This window comes from Mastomys coucha, unplaced genomic scaffold, assembly GCF_008632895.1.
Source record: "Mastomys coucha isolate ucsf_1 unplaced genomic scaffold, UCSF_Mcou_1 pScaffold16, whole genome shotgun sequence".
Lineage (NCBI taxonomy): Eukaryota > Metazoa > Chordata > Mammalia > Rodentia > Muridae > Mastomys > Mastomys coucha.
In genome coordinates, this window is record NW_022196898.1 from 74,581,557 (window position 1) to 74,607,995 (window position 26,439).

General features: G+C 38.5%; 1 protein-coding gene across 48 annotated transcripts in view; it reads right to left on the bottom strand.

The window, feature by feature from the left end:
• Positions 1-26,439, bottom strand: part of Ank2 (ankyrin 2) — a 576,750-nt gene that overhangs the window by 150,127 nt on the left and 400,184 nt on the right. For all 48 annotated transcript variants that reach the window (XM_031375399.1, XM_031375406.1, XM_031375436.1 and 45 more), the window contains 2 exons: positions 4,646-4,744; positions 2,578-2,676 (listed from right to left, as the gene is read on the bottom strand). In XM_031375399.1, coding sequence (XP_031231259.1) covers positions 2,578-2,676; positions 4,646-4,744 — 198 coding nt within the window. The remainder of the gene's footprint in view (positions 1-2,577; positions 2,677-4,645; positions 4,745-26,439) is intronic.

The window sequence follows — 26,439 nt, forward strand, 5'->3', positions numbered from 1 at the left end:
ATGGATAGATAGATAGATAGATAGATAGATAGATAGATAGATAGATAGATAGATAGATAGATAATAGAAACATTTGCATATATAATTGAGGATTTATGCTGTGAATCTGGGAATCCAGCATCCATTTAATTGTTGTTAAAAGGGAGTGGTTGTTCAATTTCCTGGACTATGTCCCCACCCATTTATCTAACACCAAAGGTTGGATGCATAAGTCTATGCCCTGAGTTAGATAGGAATGAAGAAAATAAAAACTGAGAGAAGACTCATGCCAGCATGCATGGCCTTTAGTCCATGCCTTTTCAAACTTGCTAAGACTCATCAGCAAGATAGTAAACTCACCTTATAAACATTTCTTTTAAAATCAATCATAAAATATGAGCCAACTGATAATGGTGGGTATCTAGGTTCAATAATGTCATCAGCCTCACCAAATGAGTTAGGCATTTAGAAAAAAATCTTAAAATCTGATTAATTTTTCTCACTCGTAAATTCTCTCACAATATAACCAAAAATCCCATTTGAGGCTCTTTGTAGGGATTCCCTGCCATGTAAATCATCAAGCTAACAATGTGCTGCACGAATAAGGATTGTTTTAATCTCATAGTGATAACATCAGCCTTCTTTCAAGATCTGTTGAAAGCTGACCAATTAGGACCACAAGAAGAAAGAGCTTCAGTGAATGTGGGAACACAGGAATGTTAAGATGACTTTAGCTAATTATCTTCGTGTTGTCCCTAAAGCATATAAACCATCATGTAATAACTAATATCATAGCTTCTAACGGATGTCTACTTGGCAACATTTGCCATATGTAACTTCCTACTGGGTTCAATGAGTCATTTGGAGGAATACAGCCCTGGCCGTTTTATAGACAGAAATCTCAGCATTGCAGGTCAGGGTTCTGACATCCTAAGGGAAACCCTGGTGCTGATTTAAACAGCATTCTCTTTCAGCTCCATGCTTTATAAGTTCACAATTCACTGAGTCGTGCTCTGTGATGTGTGACATGCCAGGCATCTCTCGTGTCCCCTGAAGCAAGCATGGTTCCCAGACTGGCAGCACCCACATCTGAGAGTTAACCACTCCAGAGCATCTAGAAACTGAAGTGAGACACAGAAACCTGTTTTAGCAAGCTCTGCAGGTGATTACACTTCAGGTGAATGTTTGAGAACCCCTGCTGTAGAGTAAAAGAATGCTATTTTGCTATATACAGAAATGTCTGTGTTGCAGGGCTTGGGAAAGGGCCCAGAGCTGCCTGCCTGCTGGGCACCTGTTCTACTACTAAACTGACACTCTGGCTCATACCCAAAGAGCAGTTATTAGCAGCTATTTTGTAGCATCCTATGTTTTCAGGTCTAAGATGCTGTTGTAACTAATGGAACATAACATTTTTTTTTTACAATGGTACCAATCTTCAAATGGTTTTATTAAAGGTTTACACTACAATATGTTTCAATTCCTAGTTAGCCATTGATGCAAATTTAGCTGAAAGTCTGAGTTGCAAACAAAAATAGAAGTGATTAATCAAAACATCATAACATTACACAGACAAAAATGGATGATGTATATGTCATGGATTCATTAATCCCTGTAACCAAAGTGAAAAAAATAACTAAGCTGATTACAGCACTTATCTTTAGCATTTCCTGGTCTGGCATGTGTGTCATCCATGCAATTATATCTCTGTAGACAGAATGAGGAGTGAACAGGACAGGGAGTAGATACTGCTACACAAAGACAAACTAGGGGAAGTTCCATAGAACGAATAAAAATGAGCTGCCAATATCTCATGTAGCAATAATGTGTGATTAGTGCTATAAAAAGAAATAGAACCAAATAGAAACAAATGGAAAGATACTTGTGTTTTGATTGTTTGTTTTTATTTGTATTTTAATATGGTATCAACCACAGGGCTTCCCACATTTGAAAGGAATGGATTTTCATTAAAAAGATACATAGTTCGGTTCCTACCCACAGACATCATAGATACCAAGAGTAAAATGAGGAGGGAAAGTATCATGCACACATAATTTCTACAAAAAAAAAGAGTCAGGTTTACAGTGTGATTTATCTTAATTATTATTCCTTTTTCCTTAATTTCAATAGAATCATAATATGCTTTTATGGTTATGTGTATCATAAAGCTGTAGGGTTGCAACCTGCCAGTTTTCCTCAGTAATTTAGTGAAGTTGTGTATAAGATAACAAAGTATGGAAAGTCCTGCATCATAGCAGGCTTTCCTAGTGGAATGCTGGATTTTGGATAATGTTTTAAGATTACAGGAAAAACCAGCATTATGAGGTGGCACAGCACTTTCATGAACTACATTGCACAGAGGTCACTGTCAACAGATCCTTTTGTTTTTGAAGTACATAAAGACAATAATGGGCTAGCATTTGCCAAGTGTTTAGAAATAAGAAATTTAGCTCTATAATGTTATAGAATGTTTCGGCTAAAATAAGTAAAAGAATAACTTGCAAAACAAAATAAAAAAATCCAAAACCAAAAACCATTAAATCAATACCACAAAGCCACATTGTATATTCACAGCAGAGAGAGTCTGAATGTAACTAGTACCTGTGACTGGGCATTGATATTGGCTCCTTCCTTAACCAGAACTTTGACAACTTCTGCTTGTCCGGCCAGTGATGCAATGTGAAGAGCAGTGTTTCCCTTCTGTTAAAACAGCATAGAAAATGTTACAGGTTTCCAAACTGCATAGAAATCAAAATGTACAAGCATTTTCAAGTTTATTCATATTTCAAATTATTAAAATCTGCACTTTGTCATGGTAAACCATTCATTTTCCCAAGCCCACCTTGAAGGGATTTTTATTTTAAAATAAGAAGTTGGGAATCTCTTCTAACATCTCACTTTGCTTTCTTTTGTAATACTGGTGCCGTGTTGGGACCATAAGAGGACTGGATTTTAACAAAGCCACAGTTTGTGGGTATGTGTGCACATGACAGTGTCCCGTGGAGTTGAAGGGATTTTCATAAAATAAAAAACATCAAAGCATCTGATTATAAGAAAATACCAATTTAAAAATGTTCATTGAGACATTGCTCATTAATTGTGCAAGAATAAGTAGGGTGACTGGAGATATGGCTCAGTAGTTAATAGCACACTGATCCCATCACCTACATTAGGTGGCTTATAATCACACCAATTCCAGGACACTGGATGTTCTGTTCTGCACCTCCTCAGGCATGCGCATGCATACACACACACACACACACATACACACACACACACAACTTATAAAATAAATATTTCCAAAAAACACCTGGAGACTCTCAGTAGGTGAAGAAACTTTGCTCATAGTTATGTTTCTTTCTACAAGGACATGTGATTTTACTCAAAAGTATTTTTGAAATTAAAAAGTAAATTCTGGATCAACCATGAAATTACTTACGATTTCTACTACTTGCTACATCAGAATTTATGATACAAGTCAACACTCATCAAAGAGGTTGAAAATGTGATTAAGAGCAATCATGAAAATAAAAAAATTAAAACAAACAAAAACATAGCTTTCAAACCATAAAGTTCAATTCTCTCTGTCTCTGCTACCGGCTCACTGTAGAGCCACAATCCACTCAGAATTTGTGGGACCCCTTCTTCTTCTTTTAAAGAATCTTTTTTCTCTTGAAAATTCTATAACTCTAATCTAGGATTAAAAGTTAATCAAAACCGGGCATGGTGGAGCACATCTGAAATCCCTGCAGTAAGGGACACTTGAAATCCCAGACCACCTGGGATTCACAATTGAGGTCCTTATTTCAGGAAGACAAGAATTCTAGATTGGTTATGTTCTGGCATGTACCAGGCCCTGGGTTTAATCCCAAGCACTCCCTTAGCAGCCAAGAGGGGGCGGGGCAGGGAAAGAAAAGGTACTAGAGGGGAGTTGAAAAGAGAAAAAAATCAGTAGAATTTAGAAGGAAAATAAAAGCAATAACAAACATTTAAGCAACCAAAACATGGTGGGCTTAATGAATATTTATGCTGATATGCACCATTCAAGGGAGGGAAATACTTTGAACTATATTACAATCAATAGCTTAATAATTCTAGTAATCGAAACCATGACCCAAAAGTTCTCCCCCAGTACAGCACAAAGGATCTGGTATACTCATAGCAAACAGAATGAATCCAAAGAAAGACACACCAACTTTGCCAAAGCCTAAAGAAGATTGCTTGTTTCCACTAAAACCACCATCTTCGCTGAGTTGGTTTACCACTGCTGTTTGTGTGTTTGTATATTTGTTGTTCGTTTGTTTGTTCTTAAATTAATTGACTGTAAGCAACCAGGTGCAAGTGTCTGCAGAGGCTCATGTTGATCTAGGCTTTTTGTGAATCAAAGGAAGAATGATAGTAGATTAGGAATGAGATCCGGGCTTCCAGACTTCACAAGTCTCACGTCTAAGTCCTGAAATGAAGTGATCGCGATGCTTCAGAGTAATATAGAAGGTTTCAGCTTTATTCCTGAGTGGTCAATGAACCCTAGCAGACTTCAGAATGACTGGTAAAAGCTTTAAACCTCTTCAACAACTAAACAAATTACTACAAATTAAAAACTGACAAAATAGAACAAACCAAACCAAAAAACCCTCTCTTCCTCATTGTTAAGAAACGTGACCAGTACCTTGGTGGCAGAATCCACGGAGGACCCTCTTCCCAGCAGCTCCTGCACGAGGCCCACGTGGCCTTCCTTGGCTGCCAGATGGAGAGCATTAAGTCCATTCTGAGAGAAGAAGAAGTCAGGCTTAGAAGCAGAGAAATTATAAGAAGACACTGTGCTAACAATACTCAAACGACCTACAGCAGACACACTCATGTCTTGTCTCTAGTTTCCTTTTCTTTCTTTCTTCTTTAACTTAATTTTACTTATTTATTTTTTTTTTGTGGTCTCTGGAGGATGTTTTGGCTCAGAACGGTGAACCTCCAGAGATAAAGGCACAATGGTAATTTGCACACTAGAAGCAAGGTTTGGAGAACTTCATTTTATCAACCTTGAACCTCTTTAATTGAGAAGTAAAGAAGCATCGAACTAGAAAAGAGCCCTCCATGTTTAGATCTAAGGCTCTACGTTTAGACCCCAGCACTTCCAGAGCCCATGTATGTAAAAAGCTGGGTGTCAGGGGTGGAGATATGGCTCAGTGGTTAGGAACACTGGCTACTCTTTCAGGAGGTCTAGGTTCAATTCCCAGCACACCCAAGGCAGCTCACTAGTGTTGGCTACTGCACTTCCAGGATTTCCCACATCCTTTTCTGGCCTCCATGGGCACCAGTCATACATGTAGTGCACAGATATTCGTACAGGCAAAACACCCACATGCGTAAAGTATTAAAATAATAGTTTAAACATTATATTTAAAAAAGGTAGGCATTGCTACACATCATCTGGAACTCGGTGCTCACAGGGGACAGAACAGGAGGGTGCCTGGCTTAACTGGTGAGTAACCTAGCGCCAATGAGAGACTGTCTCAGAGGAATAAGACAGAGAGTGATTCAGAGAAACACTGGGTGTGCTTCTTTGGCCCCTGCATATCCATAAGCATGCCCAGGACACATCCACACACATACATACCTACATACCTATGCACACATATACAAAGCACACACACACACACACAAAGCACATAAGTGTTTTCTAATGAGAAAATGAAAATGGTAATTCTAAATTATTTACTGTGCTGGCTAAAGTCAAAACTCTGTCCAATATCAAATATACAGTTTTCCAATAAATCTTATTTTTAAATAAATGATAGAAAATCTCTTTTACAAAGTGATTAAAAGCCAAAAGACCATGTTTAAAGTTGCACAACTCCACAACAATAGTATTATACTTCAAATGAATTTAGATCCCAATTGCCTTTTCTTAAAAAAATAAATAAATTTACTTTAGAATCTCTAATAATACTGTCAAATCCAGTTTCTACCTACCCAATTCCCTGAATCTATGTACCATAATACTGAAAAAATGTTATCTATATACCTAAATGTGACTTATAAATTCAATGTGGTATTTGTTAAAGGACCAATGATATTCTTCACAGAAATACACACTTATACAAATCATCTCCTAAAATTCAAGAAATCACAAAAGACCCCAAATACCCAAAACTGGCCTCAAAATATACAACAAATCTGGAGCAACCCAAGCAGCATAGTACAGATATAGAGGGACATGTGGACTTACAGAACTGAATAGATAGCCCAGGAATGAATCAACATAATCAATGTCCTACAGTCAATTGGCTTTTGACAAGTACATTAAGAGCACCCATTTGGAAAAAGGTAGCCTTTTCAAGAAGTGGACAAATAATCCCTTTGTTTCAACAGTCTACAAAGGAGTGTAGCAAGTCCCAGAACCTAACCAGTTACAAAAACACAACACAAAATGAACTGAAGACTCAAATATAAGACCTGAAACTATAAACCTATTAGGAAAAGCATGGGAAATGCCTCATGGCATTGGACTGTACAGAGGTTTTTAGGATTATTCTCAAAAGTGTGATCAGGTCACACAGTAAAGCTTCCACACAGCAAAGAAAACAACCGACAAAGTGAAAACGGCCTAGATAATGAGAGGGGATGCTTACAAGCCACTATTGTCAGGAGTTATCTCCAAATGCACAAAGAATTCAAAGAACTCAATAATAAGACGAGCAAGCAGAAAGAAAGAGAGAGAGGGAGGGAGGGAGGAAGAGAGGGAGGGAGAGAAAGAGAGGAAGGGAGGGAAGGAGGGAGGGAGGGAAACAACAAAAATGAGCAAGCCATCTGAATACGCATTTCTCAAAAGAAGATATACAATGGGAAACAGGTATGTGAAAATATCACAGATTATTAGGGAAATATAAATCAAAACCATAAGATATTAAAGCATTCCTATTAGAATAACCGATGGCCCTTATCAAGAAGACAAAAATGTCAAGTGTTAGTAAATATGCGCAGAAAAAAATGAACCTTTATACATTACTGTTAGAAAAGATTAGTCCAGCCTGTGTAGAAAATGGTATAGTGTCTTCAAAAAGCTGAAGAACAGAACTATTGTATAATCTAATTGTCTCAATACTGGGGATGCCAAAGGAAATGTGATCAGTCTGCTAGAAAGATCTCTGCACTGCTAAGTACAGAACAACATCAAGTAAAACTTGTACAACAACAAGTAAAACTCTCTCAGGTGGTCATAGTGGAAGAATGGATTTGAAAAGATACACAGTAAAATATTATTCATTCGTACAAGTGTAATTGAAATTCGTGACGTGAGCAAAGCTACAGAGAATTCTATTAGCTGATACAAGCTAGGCACACACATCCCTCGCATGTAGAATCTGAAGACTGACTTCATACAAACTGTGAGTAGAATCCTGTTTCGCAGAACTTGGGGAAGGTAGAGAGAGGGTCAGATGGGAAGACACTGGGCAATGGGTGCAATGAGGCAATTAGAGAGAAAGAGAAGAAATACTTTTTAAATTGGCAGAAGAAGGGATTGTGAACATTCTCGACAGAATAAATAATTATTGCTGAGATGATAGATAATGTAATTAGCTTCGTCAACCATTAACACAGCTAAACACTTGTTGAAACTTCACCCTGCATTCCATAAATATGTACAATTATAATGTGCCAATTAAAGATTCATTATGATTTACTTAATATAATTACTTGGAAATAACAGGTTAACAGACATTATAATGATAAGTTTTGTTTTTTTGGTTTTTTTGTTTTGTTTTGTTTTTTTACATCAGGGTTTCATCCAAATAAGATCAGGGATTTGGGTTTGAAGATACTTTTTTCCAGATGTTTTAGGTCCACCAGTGAAACCAAGACTTGCTCTGCCAAAGCCATCTCCTCTCTAAAACATGAGGTCATATAATTCAGTAAGCCTCTTACTTGAGGCCAATAGTTGGCTATTGACTGATAAATATCTGTGTGACTTTCTGTAATCACCTACTCTGTGAACTTCCTTCCAAGACCAGAGACATCAGGCATCACTTCAGCGTTTGCTCTCCTGGAAGTCTGTCTATTTTGATTTAAGAATAGGGTCTTCAGGCTGGAGGGATGGCCATGTATATGTGAGAACTTGCATTCATACCTTTAGCCTCTATGGAAGAAGCCAAGTGTACCACAGGAGGCTCTCTGAAGCCAAGTGAAATCAATGGGGTTCAGTGATAGAGCCCATTTCAAAAAGTAAGGTGGCCATCAATTCGGTAAGACTCCTGATGTAGAACTGTGACCTCCACGCACATGTACACACATGCACATGTGCACACACACATACACACATGCACACACACACACAGATCTTTTCGGTGAACAATTTTACATCACTAGAATTTCATATTTAAATACTGTAACTTTTTTAATGTTTCATTTATAAAAAAACCCTGATGCCTGTCTTTATTACATATTAAAACAAATTTAAACTTTTTAAAATGGCATTGGGATAAGATGGAGGATGATTTCCTACCAAAGTTCTTAAAGGATGGGAACCTGTTAAGGTTCAATGCCCCAGTGTAGGAAAATGCCAGGAAAGGGAAGTGGGAGTGAGTGGGTTGGTGAGCGGGGGAAGGGGAATAAGATAAAGGATTTTTGGAGGGAAAACCAGCAAAGGGGATAACATTTGAAATGTAAATAAAAAAAATAGCTAGTAAAATTTTCAAAAAAGGGGGGGGCGGTTTAACCATAGGAAATAGATGTTAAGAAGCCTTTACACTAATGTCTTGGCTTGAGAACTTTTAATTAAAAATAGAATTAGTCAGAAACAGAATTTGTTTGATACATATTGTCAGAAATAGGAACTTAGCATGTGGACATGGCTCAGTGAGCTAAAATGATTGCCACCAAGCCTGAGTTTAATCCCTAGGTTCCACATGGTAGAAGAATAGACTCCTGAACACTATGTTCTGACTGCCTCAGGCCTGATGTGGCATGCTTATGCTTGCATACATACATATATATGTATATATAATCAACACAAAAAATGGCAACTTAGCATTAATTGACTTAAGGCTGTTTTATCTTATGAACACGATGTAGCAGAGAAGGTATTATGAGAGTGCACAGTGACAAACAATTCCGTGTTACTGTACAGCTCAGTTTATTTCCTGAGACTATTCACTGCTGTTAACTGTTCTGGTAAGTTCTGTGGGTACTTCTCCTGAAGACCCCCTCAGGGGCTTCTCTTCCCGCAGAAGAAACTTCTTACGGGAGCCTTAGTGACACTGGCACCTGACAACAGAGGCCACATTTCACAGGACACTCCACCTGCTCAGGGACCAGGAAGGAGACAAGTATGGAGAACAGGCAGCCTTCATGTTTGGGTAGAAACACAAGGCAGGTTCTAGAACTTTCCCAACAGGGATTCTTGCACATGTGTTTGAGGACTAGCTGTTCTCCCCATATCAAAACATAAAACATTAGTTTCTATATTCATTAGAACATTCAACATAAGCTTATTGAGTTTGGCTGAAACAAAGAACGTTCTGGAACGATTAATTTATCTGAGATATTAAACATTCACTCCCCAGATATCAGGATAGACACGTGGTGAGGTCTTTAGAAAAGTTCGTGTCTGGACCGTGATATCACTATTCCCTGCAGAAAAGGCTTCACTGCTTTCTGGAGTATCACTCACTACACATTTGGTTTTTACATAAGGTGGATATGAGATGACCATCCAAGCAGCATTCATGGCTGTGTGTGCATAATCCATTCTCTCTCTTATTGATTGCTGTGTTCTGAAATGAGAACACATGAAGGCCCTCTACATCCTTTTATTGTCCTTTTCATTTTGAAAAAGAGGCATAGATCAACATTTGTCTTTTTTGCTAGTTACCAGGAAACATCAAATAGATTCAACATCTGTCTGAATTAAGGAACTCCATTGTCTATCTCTTGCTACTTACTTTTTTTGTGGTTTCATTTTTAGTGACAGCATAATCACAGTACCAGTGAACATGTGTATGTGCATGCTGTAAATATGCCAATGATTTATTGAGGATATTTCATGGACCTTTTTCATCTCGGCACAGCACTGTGCTAAGTGCGATCTCAACAGTCTTGTTATCAGCCCTGCTTCCTAGCATCGATGAATAGATGGTAATTATACTTTAAGGGCACAACAGTTCCTTCTCACCGGATACTAATGCCTCAAAATGCTAACAAATGCTGGTCAAAAATTTAAACTCAGTATCAAGAATTAAAAACAAAATCTAAGAATGATTTAAACTTAGAAATAGAGGGCTAGACAGTGAGCCGATATTCTTTGTACACCAGAATATCCTGAGGTGAAGGGAAATCATATAATCAACTGCAGCAAATCTGAAAGAAGTAGATGAATACATGGTAAGATAAAAAAAATTCCCAAACAATGACTGACAGTTCCAGTTGTCACTAAGTTCATAAAAAGTTGCTAGAAGTCTTTCTATCTCTATGTTAAGAAGGACAGTGTTTTTATTCAAATTAAACTTTTTCTTTTTCTATCTTTCCTTATATTTGTTTCCTTGGTAAAAGTTATGGTTAATTTCAGAAGTAGTAAGATGTTGCTGGTGTTAAAGGAACATCTGATTCTAGTACCAGCATTGTGACTTAGGACCACTCACTGACCCTCTCAACCCTCTGACTGTACTGTGACATTTGTAAACGATGACAACGGAAACATAAGAGATGCCCTCTTGAACAACAGGATGAGAAACCTAAAAGTGTAAGACCACCACTTATACGTTTCACATCCACTGACTTGGTAAGGGGAGGATGCAGAAATTAGGGTCCCTGGAGCTGCCTGTTGATCCACACCATGCTGGACAAATATCAGTTCCTTCATCCTCAAAGCTACATCATAGTCTTTACAGGATACTGTAGTGCAGCTTAGCCAGAAACTCTAAAGGAAAGGAACTGGGCAGATGGCACGTGAGGCCGAATATGAGCATCCTTATCCCATTTGCTTTATAAGAATAATACTGCAGTATTTATTGCAGTGATACATTTTTATGAAAATATCTCTTGAGCTCCAAAAGACTGAACTTTTGCTGGACTTTGCAGCCAAGTTAATAACCTATTTTGAGTTCAATTAAAACTATATAGTTAGCCTGCTATAGTCAGCCTGTTTACATTTAACTATCTTTTAAGGGAATAATATAATTAACATTACTATGCCTTGGAGTTCCCATGCAAGCAGTTTTTACAACTCCAGCATAGCTTTAATTTTAGATTATGTGTTCTTCCGTATGTCAGACTCAGTGTAATATATATGTTTGTGTATGTATATATATGTATATGTTTGTGTATGTATGTATATGTATGTGTATATGTGTATGTGTGTATATGTGTGTGTAGTGTGGGATGGTGTGTATGTATGTATGTGTACATGTATGTGTGGTGTGGGATGGTGTGTGCGTACGTGCGTGTGTGTGTGTGTGTATGTATATGTGTGGGATGATGTGTGTGTATGTATGTGTGTGTATGTGTGTGTGTATGTGTGCATGCGTGTGTGTGTGTGTGTATGTATATGTGTGGGATGATGTGTGTGTGTATGTATATGTGTGTGTATGTGTGTATGTGTGTGTGTGTGTGGTGTGTGTATGTGCATGTCTGTGTATGTGTGTGTGGTGTGGGATGGTGTGTGTGTATGTGTATGTGTGTGTGTGTGTGTGTGTGTGTGTGGTATGGGATGGTGTGTGTGTGTGTGTGTGTATGTGTATGTCTGTGTATGTATGTGTGGTGTGGGATGGTGTGTGCGTGCGTGCGCGTGTGTGTGTGTATATGTGTGTGTATGTGTATGTGTGTATGTGTATGTCTGTGTATGTGTGTGTGGTGTGGGATGGTGTGTGTGTGTGTGTATGTGTGTATGTGTGTGTGGTGTGGGATGGTGTGTGTGTATGTGTGTGTGTGTGTGTGTGTGTGTGTGTGTGTGTGTGTGTGTGTGTGGTGTGGTATGGTATGGTGGTAATCACTTGCTGAAAGCAGTCAGCATGATGGAAGCAACCTCAGAACAAATGTCTACCCTAAGCGTTTCACACAATATGTGGATCTAGCTTAGGAACTTCTGTTCTCAGTGACGTGTGCCATTCAGGGTCAGCTGGGGTCAGCAAAATCACTGCTTCCCTTGTAAATCCCTGTTAAAGACTTCTGAAAAGAGCCCCACCTCCCTTTTTCAATACATGTTTTCTGTACAAAGCCTTTTGTTGAGGACAGGCATGGCAGATTTCAGCCATGTAAATCAGGGAACTGAGACAGACTGATCAGAGAAACACACCAGAAATGCCAGTAACTAAAACTGCAGAGAGACAGAAGACAGCGTGAGAGAGCAGAACATGATGACATGGGCTTTCTCTTGTTTAAACGAATTCTGAATTGCTTTATTTTCATTCCTTAATGTGTTTGTCCACACATTTCTGTGCTATTTTATAATAATGAAATAGCACGAGCTGGTGAGGTGGCTCAGCAGGTAAGAGCACTGACTGCTCTTCCGAAGGTCCTGAGTTCAAATCCCAGCAACCACATGGTAGCTCACAACCATCCATAATGAGATCTGACGCCCTCTTCTGGTAGGTCTGAAGACAGCTACAGTGTATTTATATATAATAATAAATCTTCAAAAAAAAGAAAAAAGAAATAGTATATCTGATGTTATTTCACAATAATTTAAAGCCTGGAACAATCAGTTTTGCTAATGGAATACAAAAATGACTTATATTATGAACACATGTTCAAGAAGTCCTTATTTATATACTTATTTTAAATATTTTTTAATTTTATGTGTATATTTGTATGTCTGACTATGTGTGTGCACCAGGTGCATCCCCAGAGACCAGAAGAGAGCAGAGATCAGAGTTCAGATTCTCTGGAACTGGGGTTACAGGCAGTTGTGAGCTATCTGACATGGATACTGTCAACTGGACACTTATCCTCCGTAAGAACAGCCAGTGTTCTTAACCACTGAGCCATTCCTTCAGCTGCTATATACTTCATTATACAGAATACTTATCTAAAAATGGTTGAGTAGTATTCTGAATGTACAAAAAATGGTTCTAAACACAAGGGTGTTAAGAGATTGTTCTTTTCATACTGTAGCGTTAAAAATCCCGAGAAGGGCAATAATAGTCTATCTTTAATTCCAAATGGCTTGGCTCACCAGACAAGAGTCTGAGTCTAATGATGCCAGAGACAGAACCATAATAATCTTATTATTATTAAGTGAGAAGAACTCCAAGTTTGGATGTGAGAGAGAGAGAGAAAGAGAAAGAGAGAGACAGGCAGACACACACACACACAGAGACACAGACAGACAGACAGACAGACAGACAGACAGACAGGTAGACAGACAGACAGACAGGTAGACAGACAGACAGAGACAAGGGAGACAGAGATAGGGAGAGGCTGCTGTGTAGTCTGATCAGCTGTGTAGATTCAGTGGCAAATTTGATAGAGATGAGACTCCTATTGAATTTATACTTATAACTGGAGATGTGTAACATAACTTGAACATAACATCTTGAGATGTAGATTTACTTCAGCAGTTACATACTTACCTGTCAGTTTTACTGCATCAAATACAGATTTGTTTCTAGCAATAGTTTGAGCATCTTCTAATGACTTTGAACAGGCACAACTAAAGAGTGTTCTGAGCGTAAATCTTTGACAACAGTTTCATGTATGTCAATGTTGATACAATAAAACAGACTAAGTTTTCTTTTAAAAGTCAACAAATATTCACTGAGGTTCTTGTATTAAGTCATCGGGTTCTGTGGCCCTATGATCACCAAGAAAGCTGTCACTTTTTGTACTCAATTTTAGAATAATGCTATTTCTAAATGCCATTTAAGATGCCTAAATATACCTATGCCAAGAAGTTAAACAATAAGAACATTCTGCCTCTATGAAAAAGCCATGGGCCCACTGCTTGTTTAAGGTGCCTCTGTTTCTCTAACAAGCAATAACACAACAGTATAAATTATATCTACATTCTATCTTCATGGATTTGCCATTTCAAAATGAACTAGTCTGTTGCTTTTGCGTGTATGTCAGAATGTAACTAACAATGGCTCTTTATTATAAAGAAAACATTTTATTACTACCTATTCTTCTTGAGGTTTCATAAGAGTGTAGAAAAGAGGTCAGTGGGCAAATGGGTCATGAAGTTAGAAAGAGAAATAGAGAATGGGGCATGATGGACACCCAATAGCAAGCAAACTTCTATCTGCTGGTTAATAGTTGTTTGATGGGGGTTCTAAACAAGAAGGCAATACAACATAGTTTCTAACCCTGGGTAGCCTATAAATGTGCTGGGTAACTACTCAAAAACAACTAGCAACTACACAGACATGTCAAAAATTTCATGTTCCTATTTCTGGATAATCTTCTTTGTAAATCTACAAGGCCTCTCCTCTAGCTTTTACACATCAGAAACACCCAACTAACATACGTAAATTCTTTAACTATAGTAAAATGTAAATGTTTAAAGGGAAGCAGGTAAAATATGTGAGTTCAAGAGGAAATGGTCCCTTTAAAGGATGGTAACCTGGCTTTCATCCCCCCAGCTATTGAAAAGATCCCTTGCCCATGCTAATTAAGCTCTCCCAGAGCTACAGAACTAGTTTCTATAATGATAAGTTGAGCTGGACATGTTTTATTCAAGAATATGTTTATGAACAAAAATATTGGTTTATACACTGTAGTTTGTTTTTTAAGTGTTTTGAATTCCAGTGGAACTGTAGGAGAAATGTAAGAGAAAAACCTAGTTCCATGAGTAGCCACCTACTCAATAATTTGAACTCTATTTCTGGGCTATTTCCACACAGTCTTATACAGTCTTATTTTTATGGATAGATTCTTTAATAACTAACTTAATATTCACTAAAGTAAAATATTCACATAAATCTCAAAGAAAAATAACTATTTTATGTACTTATAATTGCCATGTTTTACTGAAATGTAAATGTTCAACTTAAAGGGAACACATTACTTAGATAATAGCTAAAACTTACTATGGGTTTTTCTTATTATTCAACCCTATGGTAAGCACACAATTGTACTAATTCCCCTAATCTTGAAATTAAACGTATAAAAGATGAACTAACCAGTGACATGGGGTGAGAAACCAAACTCAGGCTGCCATTCTCCACTATAATCCTATTTCACTCTTTAGAACTCAGCTTCTTATGGCCCCTATTTGCAATTCTAATTAGTGAGAAATAGCTCAGACTCTGGAAATTATTTCTTAAGCTTTTTAGAATTACAAGACTCAAATGAGCCAACATGATAAAAAGAATATTAAAGTGAATTAGAGAATTCTGTGATATTAAATGAATATTAAACTTAGCTAGTTATCATTTAAAAGTAAAACTGAAGAGTAGAGGTGTAGTGGCTGATCTTTTGGTTTCTTACAGTAATAAAGTATTATGGTTTAAAGGTCAGATGGCAATTAATGACATGAGGCTTCCCCACTTTTTAAAATTTTTATTAACTTCATTAATTAAAACACATGCAAAAAAGTAAAAAGATCACACACCAAATCTAATCATAATCGGTCTATACAACTCGATGCATTTCTACAGAATTAGAGTAAGCCTTTGGAACCGAAGCTGGGGAACTTCGCTTCTGTTTCATGTTTTCACTCTTGGATATGTTTTATCCACTTGTTCTCCACCAAAAAAACGAAAAGTCCATGACAGAATTGATACAATTAGCTCTTTGTACTCCTTCATAACTCATGCGCATCACCTGCAACTGGTCCTTCCTCATCCCCTAACATTTGGCTTCTCTTGTTCTTTTTTTCTACATGTTATGCTATACCTTTTTATAGACATAATCCACTAGACAAGGCCATATATATATGTGTGTGTGTCACTAACTGTTTTAAAATATCAAGCAAAGTGTTTTTTTTTAAAGGACTGGAAAACCTAGGTTGTCTCCCTTTTGCAGCTTTATCAAGGTTGACAATAAAAGACAGTGCATGCATCAACCCAGATCCTAGCTATAGATGAAAGTTTTTATCAAACTTAGCAGAACAACAGGATTTCTGGAAATTAGTATATGCGCTAAAATATTCTCAGCCAAATTCTAAGGTAAATGTATTAGCATTTGTCTGAATCTGTAGACCAGTAACTTTAGTGCAGCCATTGTTGGCAGCTAGAACTCCTTTGTTAATTAAATGCTGTCTAACTTTAACCATTAGAGAGTCATGACTTGTTCTCTCAAGTGCAAGTAACTACAATGTGATGGGTTGTTGTGTAATTCAGTAGAGTCTTGACACTTTCCCTTTAAAGTAGACCAGTATGTTGTAAACAACATATGTTGTATTCAGAATAGTAATGAACATGTAGCCTGTCTGCGGTAAAGGTCAAAAGCATTTGGTACCATAGGTGTTATTGGTTCTCATTCCATGGATATCTAATTTACTATTCAGAATGAGTTAAGCAATTGATCCAATGTCCAGTGTCCAATCACGTATTTACTGAGTGTTAATTGAATACATATTATGTATCAAGTCTAGGTCAGCTAGCAGTAGATTCTTTTTACCGACAGTATCTTCTAGTGTATATGTTTTAGTTTATAAGTTATTGTGAGTTGATTCATGTAAGTCAATGTACACCTTTCACCCCACATTTAATTTCACACACATTTATATTGGCATATTCCAGAACTTTTCCTCATCTATCCCTTCATCTTCCTATGTTATTAATGTTTCCTGTTCCCAACATGAGGTACTTGCTTGCTTCGCTGCATACTGCTAAACTTTTAGCACTGAAGAGATGGTTCTGTGCTTAGGAACACTGACTGCTCTTCCAGAGGACCCTGGTTCAATTCCCAGCAACCACATGGAGGCTCACAATCTTCTGTAGCTCCAGTATCAGAAAATCCAATACCCTCTTCTGGACTTTATAAGCACAAGGCATTTACATGGTACATAGGCATACATGCAGGCAAATACATATGTACATAAAATAAAAATTAATAACAATAATAGTAAAATGTAAAAATGTATCAGTAAATGAAATTTGTTAAAAAGGCTCTAGCATCTTTTTTATAGACGTGGAAATCTCACTGAAAGTACAACTGTTTGAAAAAAGAAGAAAAGCTGTGTGTTTAGTATCAAAATGGCTAACTCTAAGGAACTTGAATAATATCTTTGACAAAAACTCCTTGCTGTCTTGGATGAGAGACTTCATTCCCAAATCCCTGATAACATGTCTTCTTGCTCTCTACTTTCCTCCTCAGCCTCCATGGGCTGAATTACATACTTCCTCTCATTTCTCAAAGACAATATTATTCCATAAACTCTCTAGCAAGCCTTTTCCCCAGAGGCAGAGACACCCTTCACTCAGGCCCCCGATGACTCTCTACACATCCACCGGGGTTCAAGGACTCATTTCAGACCAGCCACCAGGCAGCATCCTGAACAAAGCACTTCCTTAGGGTGTGTGCTCACACACACAGGCTGTGTGCACTCTGTGACTTGCTTCTCTAAATGTTGGACTTCCCCCTGTCCTTAAAGATCTTTCATTTCTGGTGGAGAAACCTGAGAAGGAACAGAGTATAGGACAAAAGACAATTGTCTATGTCATGCTTATCACAACCCCACACACAACATACATTACCTATCATGCCACAGATATTCTCATCTAGGAAACCAAATTATAACCTGGATTGCTGAGATTAGATAAAAGAATGTCAGAATGTCTCTCTCTCTCCCTTGCTCTTTCCCTCTCTCTCTATCTCTCTCTCTCTCTCATACACACACACAGAAAGAGATTTAGCTTTGAATCATGTTCATTATTAGTGGGATAGCTGCTTCTTAATATGAGACTGCCAAATTATCTTTAATATATGCATTTCCTTAATCTCTAGGAACTGGCTCCCCACAATTTGAAGTAGTTGGCATTAAAAACAAGATTATCAGGTGTTTTTTTTTTCTGTTCTGTTTCTTATTCCTGGAGACAAAAGGGCCAGAATTGGGGTACTATTCCATTTCACCTTTGGAGAAGAAAGAAGTAGAGGGAGGGAGGAGAGAGAAAACTTCTTTAGAAGGGAGAAAAGATTCTTTAAAGTTCTCAGAAGAAGAAAAAGAATGTAGACTCTGAGTGGGCAAAATCTCAGCTACTGCTAAAAGGCCAGGTGGCTTCCAATGGCACAACGAAAATAACCAAGGAGAGAGGGTGACAAACAGGAGTGACACTTTTACCTCCTCATACCCCACCTGCATCTGGTTGTAGCTCCCCCAAGAATCACTTTGAGAACATGTTTGATCAAGGCTTCCAAGAGCAGAGATCAAGGTGGAACTCTAGAGAACCCTACAAGCACAACCACGTTAGCTTCCTCTACTCTTCCTTTAAGCTCTCAACTGTTGCTTACTTGGAACCTGGCTGGGGCAAACTTGTCCTGGCATTTTCCTCGACTGAAGCCAGTCATTAGGCTGGCCTTCATGTATCCAAACTTAACTCCTGAATCCCTCTGATTGTCTCTCTTAACATGTACCACTCCTGAAACGTCCTTTAATCACGACCGGCCTGACCAGGAGCATCTCTCTGTGTTAAATGTCTTCCCAGAATATTCCTCTAAACCTCATTCTAGTTGAATGCTGATGACACTTCCCTGATGCTACCAGAGCTGTGATCACTTACGCACCCTCATCCTATCCACTGTGCTTGCTCATTACACTGTCCCATCTTCCAAACTCTTCCTTCTCCTTCATAAGCCTCCTTTGTGCATTCTACCAGTGTCCCCTGGTTCTCATTCCTCATCCTCGGAAGAGTATTACTTCACTGCCACACTCTCCCACCCACACACTCATGGACTTACCAAAATAATTGAAGGTTCCAGAATTCTTCTCTGCCAATGACACATCTTTTCCTTTACCTTGTATGCTTACTCCAAGATCGTACCCTAGCCCTTGCCATCTCAAAAGAGGAGAACTTTTGTCCAAGATCTATTTTGCCACTCAATTCCTTGACCTCCACTCATCCGATGCCAGCAGTCCTTCCACCACTGGTATCTAGAGCCCATCTGTTTACCCCAGTGTCCTCAGTCTGTTTGGCACACATTCTGCACATGCCCTTTGGAATGATGTGCATGCTTCCTCCCATGTATCCTAAGTTTGCCTGCATTTCTCTAGCTTAGCCATACATGCTTGCTTAAACAGCATTACCAATCACAAGCAATGCCGTCTTCTGCGTGAACCAGACTTCAGAAGAACGCATACACATGCTATCTAGATTCACTTCAAATCCATGCTCATGACCTCAAGCAGGTCCTTAACATTGCTGGGCAGTCACAACCATCACAGTGTTAGCCTTATGCATTCTCTCCTTTCTCCTGAGTCGATCATTTCACACCTTCTCCCTCCATAACCTCTACCACCTCTCTCCTATAACTCAGCTAGTGGCTTTGACTCATTCCACTGAATGAAAAGAAGGCAGTTAAGAGCTCCCCCCTCACACCCAGCTTCCAGCCCCATACCTATTCTACTTCCCGACACTTTACCCACATGCCCTTTCTCTCTTTAACTGTCTACACCCTCAGGAAATGATAACTCTCCACTGTGTACCAGGCTTGAATACTTTACCAGCTGATGAAGGAGCCCTTGGTCATAATCCGCTCTCTTTAGTTTCTACCTGTCACCTCCTCAAATGATGGATTTATTTTCTTTCCCTGCTGATGTTTCCCAACTATGAAACAGAAATGCTATTGCTCCTTTTACTTAAACAGAAGTGCCTTTCTTAATTCTGTTTCTTCTTCCATCTACTCTCTTGTTTCCTCTGTGCTTTATAAAATGGGTCCTTAGAGGAATATTTTGTCCGTCCATTGTCCAGTTAGTGAACTCCATCTGACTCGACTCCACCCTCCACTGAAATTATTCTAATGAAATCATCTTTTATTACCACTTGATCCAGATATTATTCAGTTCTTCAGATTACTTGGCCAACAGTATTTCTCAAAGTTGACCATTTCATAGATCCAAAAATAACTTTTTTTATTTGGCTTCCATGGCACAAATCGCTCCAGGTTTCCCTCCTACATCTTTGAGCACTTTTGCCCATTCTCATGACCCTGAGTGCCCCAAGGTTCAGCTATCAAATATCTTCTATTATACATAGAGAATCATAAATACTTTGATAATCTCATCCAGTTCTATGGATTAAGTATCTTCTGTACACTGACTGAACTGAAGTTTCTATCTGTGGTCAAAGCTTCTTTTCTGAATTTCAGACTCATGTGTCCAACTCCCTTATCTTGAATGGATACTATATTTCAAAATTTTCAAAATTGGCCGGATTATTCCTTCAGGCCTGCTCGTCACACAGACCTCTCCACTACAGGTCATGAAAATGCAACAGCCACTTCTCCCTTGGTAACCCCAAACTTCACCCTTCACCCTCCCTTCTGCCATCATCCTGTGCTGAATTCATCTGCAGAGGGTGCAAGGTCCTTGTGCTCACAGACAAACACTACGGAAAACAGAAAGAGATGTAGAACCTGTTTTCTGCCCAGAAGGCTGGGAATGGATGTGGTTAGTAGCCTGGTGACCTGTGAGCTGTCTGTAAAGCCAGGCCACACCTGGCTCCCCCAGACTGCTATATTTATTTCAGTCAATGTCCCAATACCCTTAACTTGAGCACTGTTTCTCAATTAATAGAAGCTATCTTTATGGAAAAGGTCACATGTACTTTGAAAAGAACTTCAATGTAATCATGTTTTAATTTTTATTGTAAACATAAGATTGAGTTGACTGTCACCAGGAAACATTTTTCCAAAAATCATGCTGTACTTAAATGTGCCTAAAATAAACTTCCCGCGTCAGACTCACAAATTTTGAACCAACATCAGGTACAGAATAGTGCTGAACAACTTCAGTCTTACCTCACAAGATCACAGTGTAAATGCCATAGCTCTGTCTTTAAATTCTACCTGGAAGGTGTTGGTATCAGGACCCCCTGTGACATCACATAGGTAACAGTGCGACCCACACACCTATTGCCGAGGCAACAGCCACCATATTCCCAGAATCCACTTGGCTCACCTCCCACCATTACCTGTGACTATGTCACCATCCATATATAAAGGAAGGCCCCTCTGGTCTCTGTCTCTCTGTCTCTCTGTCTCTCTCTGTCTCTGTCTCTCTCTGTCTCTGTCTCTCTCCCCTCTCTCTCCTCTCTCTTTCTCTCCTCTCTCCTCTCTTCTCTCTCTCTCTCTCTCTCTCTCTCTCTCTCTCTCTCTCTCTCTTGCTCTCTCCTCTCTCCTCTCTCTCTCTCTCTCTCCTCTCTCCTCTCTCCTCTCTCTCTCTCTCTCTCTCCTCTCTCCTCTCTCTCTCTCTCTCTCTCTCTCTCTCTCCTCTCTCTCTCTCTCTCCTCTCCTCTCCTCTCTTCTCATCTCCTCGCCTCTCCTCCTCTCCTCCTCTCTTCTCTCTCTTTCCCCACCTCCACCTTACCCTTTTCTCTCTCAATAAACCTCACGTGGAACTGTTTGGCCTGGTGTGGTCTTTCTGGAGCTGAGAAAACAATCACCACAGAAGCCAAACAGGGCTCATTACCTCTGCCTGTTGCCCTAGGATAAAACACCTCATTTCTCACCTAAAATAATTAAAGCTCTTTCCCTAGACTGTCCTCCCTCCCTTCTGTCTGGGTGCTACTACTGAGCCTTAGTCAAGCCAGTTTTTATCACTTCTTTCTTTAAAATCTCTAACCACCTTTCTTTTTATTTAGAATCAAAGCCAAAGGTTATTTCTTAAAATAACCTACAAACTCTAACATTGCCTGTTCTCCCCTAACCTCCCCCTATTCTTCTCCCTTGTTTATGTCAGGCAGGCTGACCTCCCTGGTGGTCCTTGGACACATTACCATGTTCTGTGGAGCTCTCACATCAAGACTTGTAAAATGTACTCTTTGAAAATAGCGCATGGCTTCATGCTCAGCTCTGTTGGCTACTCACTGTACATCTTGTCAGCCATGACAGACTGCTCTGGTTCCATTCTCTCCTCTCTTGCTGTATGTTTCTTTTCCATGTCTTTTACTGCTTTTGTTTTTCCTTTTATTTCCCTTTTTTTTTTTTAATATGGGTCTTACTATGGATTTCTAGTTGGCTTTGCATTCACAGATATCCACTTGCCTCTGTCTACCAAATGCTGAGATTAAAGGCATGCACTACCATGCCCAACTGATTTACTTCTTTTCCTTGGTCCATATGGATTAGTTACTCTTCTAATTGCAGTGCAAAAAAACACCATGACCAAGACAACTTCAAAAGGAAAGCATTCCACGTTAGGCTTATAGTTTCAGAGGGTTAAAGTCATGATGGTAAAGTGAAGGCATGTTGCCTGGAAGAGCTAGGAGCTCACTTCATCACCCATAAAGAGGAAGTGGAGAGAGGACACACTGAGAATGATGGAAGTCTTTTGATATCCCAGCCCCAGTGGCACACCTCCTCCTATAAGGCCAAGCCTCCTAATCTTTCCCAAACACTTCTACCTACTGGGGACCATATAGTCAAATATTTGAGTCTATGGAAGCCATTCTCATTTAGAGTGGAGGTCTTGCTTCTTCCTGACTGCATCCTCAGCACCAAAATTTTGTCTGAATGAACAGACGAGCAAGGGCTGTGCCTGACATCAGATTGGAAGAGAAGAATGCTGTGGTGATGATAGCTGAAGCAAGGTAGAAGATGGGAGGCTGCTGGGAAATCAAGCGATACAATCTGTGTCCTTGATCACAGTAAGAGAGGACTCAAGAGAATTCCCAGAATATAAAGTGTCCTGTTCCAATCTAAACTGTGCAGGCAGTTCTTAAGAGCACAGCACAGAAATAATTTGAATAAGATCACCCCCTCATTTCCAAAACGGACAAGTCATTATATTCCAAACCTCTTTCTCAGTTCCAGTAGGTGCAAATACAGTCAAAACTTTTTATTGCTTTGAATGAGTACTTAATGAATGTCTGCTAGAATTGCTTACTACTGGGTAAGTATCAGTGCTGAAATTCAAAAGATTAGACAGGCCATATTCATTTCAAACTTGAATTAACGTTTTCTAATATAAGGCAGGATTGCTTCATTATTGAGGCATCAGCAATAAACAGTACCCCCGGTTAGTTCGTGCTTAACTTGACACAAACTAGGGCCAGCTAGGAAGAAAGAATTTCAACTGAGAAAATGCGCCCCCTTCATATTGATTTGTTGGCAAGTCTATAGGGCATTACCTTGATGAGTAATGGATGAGTGAGTACCCAGCCCACTGTGGGCAATGCCATCTCTGGACAGATGAGCTTTGATTACATGAGAAGGCAATCTGAGTGAGCCATGTGGAGCAAGCCAATAAGCAGTCTTCTCTCATGTCCTCTGCTTCACTTCGTACCTCCAAGTGATTCTTGCCTTGAGTCCTTACCCTGACTTCCCTTCATAATGTATTATGATCCAGATATATAAGCCCCATAAACCCTTTTGTTACCATTACTTTTAGTCATGGTGTTTTATCGCAGCAGCAATAGAAAGCAAACTACAACAGTCATGCTGAAATTTAGCTGTACCGTACAAATATATTTGTGTCCAATTTAACTAGTTATAGAACTGTAGTTTATTCCATGGTTCAATAATTCCATGAATTCAATTATTTTTATTTCATTTTTATTGCCTTTATTAAGTCCCAGATTAGGAGTACTGTTCTTGGCATTTTTAAAGGCCGGTCCAGACCAGATGGATCCACATGACATTTGTGAGAAAGATTTTAGTTGCAGAAAGACATTTTAGTTTAACACAACCAAGATAAATAGCAACTATTCCCAAAGTACAATTAAGTATAATCTTTCCTCTCTGATGGCTACAGGCATGCCATTTAAGATTCTGTCCTGCCTATGAAAATGCTACTGCTTCTGCTAACAGGTAGGATAACAATGATATGAGATGACTTCATTATTCTAATGCAAATTGTCATGTACAGTAATGTTCATGGAGTGCTTGTTCTACTACGAATCTCTCAAACATTCCCTCTAGTCACCTACAACTCCAACTTCAGATTGTTATGATCACTGAGGTTGGAAAAATTCAGACAGGAGGAGGTAGATTGCCCAGGGTTGCTTAGTTGGAAAAAAAATGGATTCTGGCACCCACATTTTTAACATAACTTCTAACTTCCAAAAATTGTCTGAGTCACACTAAGAGGACATCTTCCAAAGTGACTATTGAATGTATCATCTTGTTACAGAAGGCTTGCTGTTCTAGAAACATTAATATTGCCTTGAAATGATGTCTTAAGGTTGGCAACTGTGCTGGGTGGGTCATGTGTGCCTTTGATCCCAGCACTCAAGATGCAGAGGCAGGAGGACCACTGTGAGTTTGAGGCCAGCCTAGTATACAAAATGAGTCTAGGATACCCAGGGCTCTGTTACACAGAGAAGCCCTGTCTTGAAAACAAACAAACAAAACAAAAACAAAAACAAAAAGATTGTCTGCTTTGGGAGAAAGAAAACACGGGTTTAAACTGATAAGTTTGCATCTTTATTGCTACAATTTGGTGGCTGTGATTCAAAACCCCAAATGAGGACATTTTAAAAACTGTTGATCCTTGGTGTGATGTGTAAGAGGTGCCAAGCAATAGCCCTTTATTTTGAAGTCACTGTAGTGAAACAAACAAATTTGGTAAATGGTAAAAGTATCTCAACCTTCCTGGGCTTTTATTAATATTTAAGCTGGCTATAAATGTTTATGGAAATGTTATTGAATTTATTTTTACTGCCTAGGTATCAGCCTCCTTTATAACACTATACTATCAATTCTGAAATAATTACTAAGTAAATATTTTAGAGAAAATATATTTATGAATTTCAATAATAGAATGAATGTTAAGGTTAATTGTCTTTTAAACAGAGAAAAACTAATAAGACTAATAAATTCTACTCTAATCTTTGAAAGAAAACAAGCTAATGGTCATAATTACAATCATTGGGAAAAATAAATTGAAAATGTGACGTTTCTAGGGTATTTTCTCGTGCCAGATTTTCTAATTCTCTTATTTCCTTTTAAGGACACTCTCCATCACAAATCTCTGCCTCCCAGCCCCATATGTCCTTTAAATTATTACAAACTAAGGTATATTTTTTATTTAATTTCAAAGTTCACGTGATAATATATAAAACACTTTACTTTTTTGAAAAAAATATATGACTCTAATTTGATTTTTAGGACTAATTTGAGTTTTAGAACTCTTTTAGCACCCCAACACATGTGATATTTTTGGAAAGCTGACACAGCCTAAATTGTCTTTCATTGAAAAATACAACAGGGTACAGAGAGTCCTGGTTTTCATATTGCATGTCATAATGTTCCCTGGAAACCCCAGCTTGGAAGAAAAACAGAGGATATTCTTTCTTCTCTCTGTCCCTACACCATAGTATTTGAACGTCACAGAATTAGAAATAAGTAAAGTTTGCCGTTGGTGGATGCCGTCTCTATTACCGTATGTACCTGGAAATAATTTTCAGTTCTATATTTTATTTGAATTTCAGTTCTGGTGATCGTTTACTTTAATTTAGGAATTTCTTTATTAAATTAACCTGAGGATGAATTAAAAACTCTTTTCTATTAATAACGATAAGTTATTGATATGGTCCAAACTTCAGGATGAAGGACACAATAGAGTATGTATTGTTAAACGCAGCTCAAATATATTCTCAGGATGTCCTGTGGCAGATAAAATTTGGACATGATACATAGACATGGACTCAATTTCTGCATCAATAAACTAAGGCTCATCCCACATCTCACAGGATTTTGTCTCAGCTAAAGTTAAAACATCATGTAAAACTCATGGCACAAAACTTGATACATAACTCCTAAATTACTTTAACTTTACAACTTCTAACTAAGGCACATTTTTGAATAATAACAGCAAGGCCATACCCTCAGCTTTACAGCTAGTTAAGGCTGAAGGATTTGAGACAATATGTCTCATAGTTTTGTCAAAGTCAATTACAATTATTCTTCATTGAATATATACAGTAGTTGTAATTAGACTATGGGGACCATAGAAAATCATGTTTTAAGTTTCTTATGTAATAACTCAAATGTCATTGCATCCTGGGGACGAAGCATTGCGCATGCTTTCACTCTGTTTAGAGATTACAGAACTGCCAATTTCTGAACTGAAATAACATTCCAAAAGCGACAGAACTTGACTTTGAATCTATGACTTACTATTGCCATGTCTCAGAGAAATCAATATTCTTTTGTTTAGGTGAGACATTAGGGAACAGAAAGCTACTAGAAGAAATGTGCAAGACAGATGAAAACTTATCAAACCAGCTCAAGAAGATGGGCTTAGTATCCATCATTCATGAACACAGTATTTACTATTGAGAGAGAACTCTCTCCTAAAGCGGTTTGTACTGGCTGGTTTTGTGTGTCAACTTGACACAGACTGGAATTATCACAGAGAAGGGAGCTTCAGTT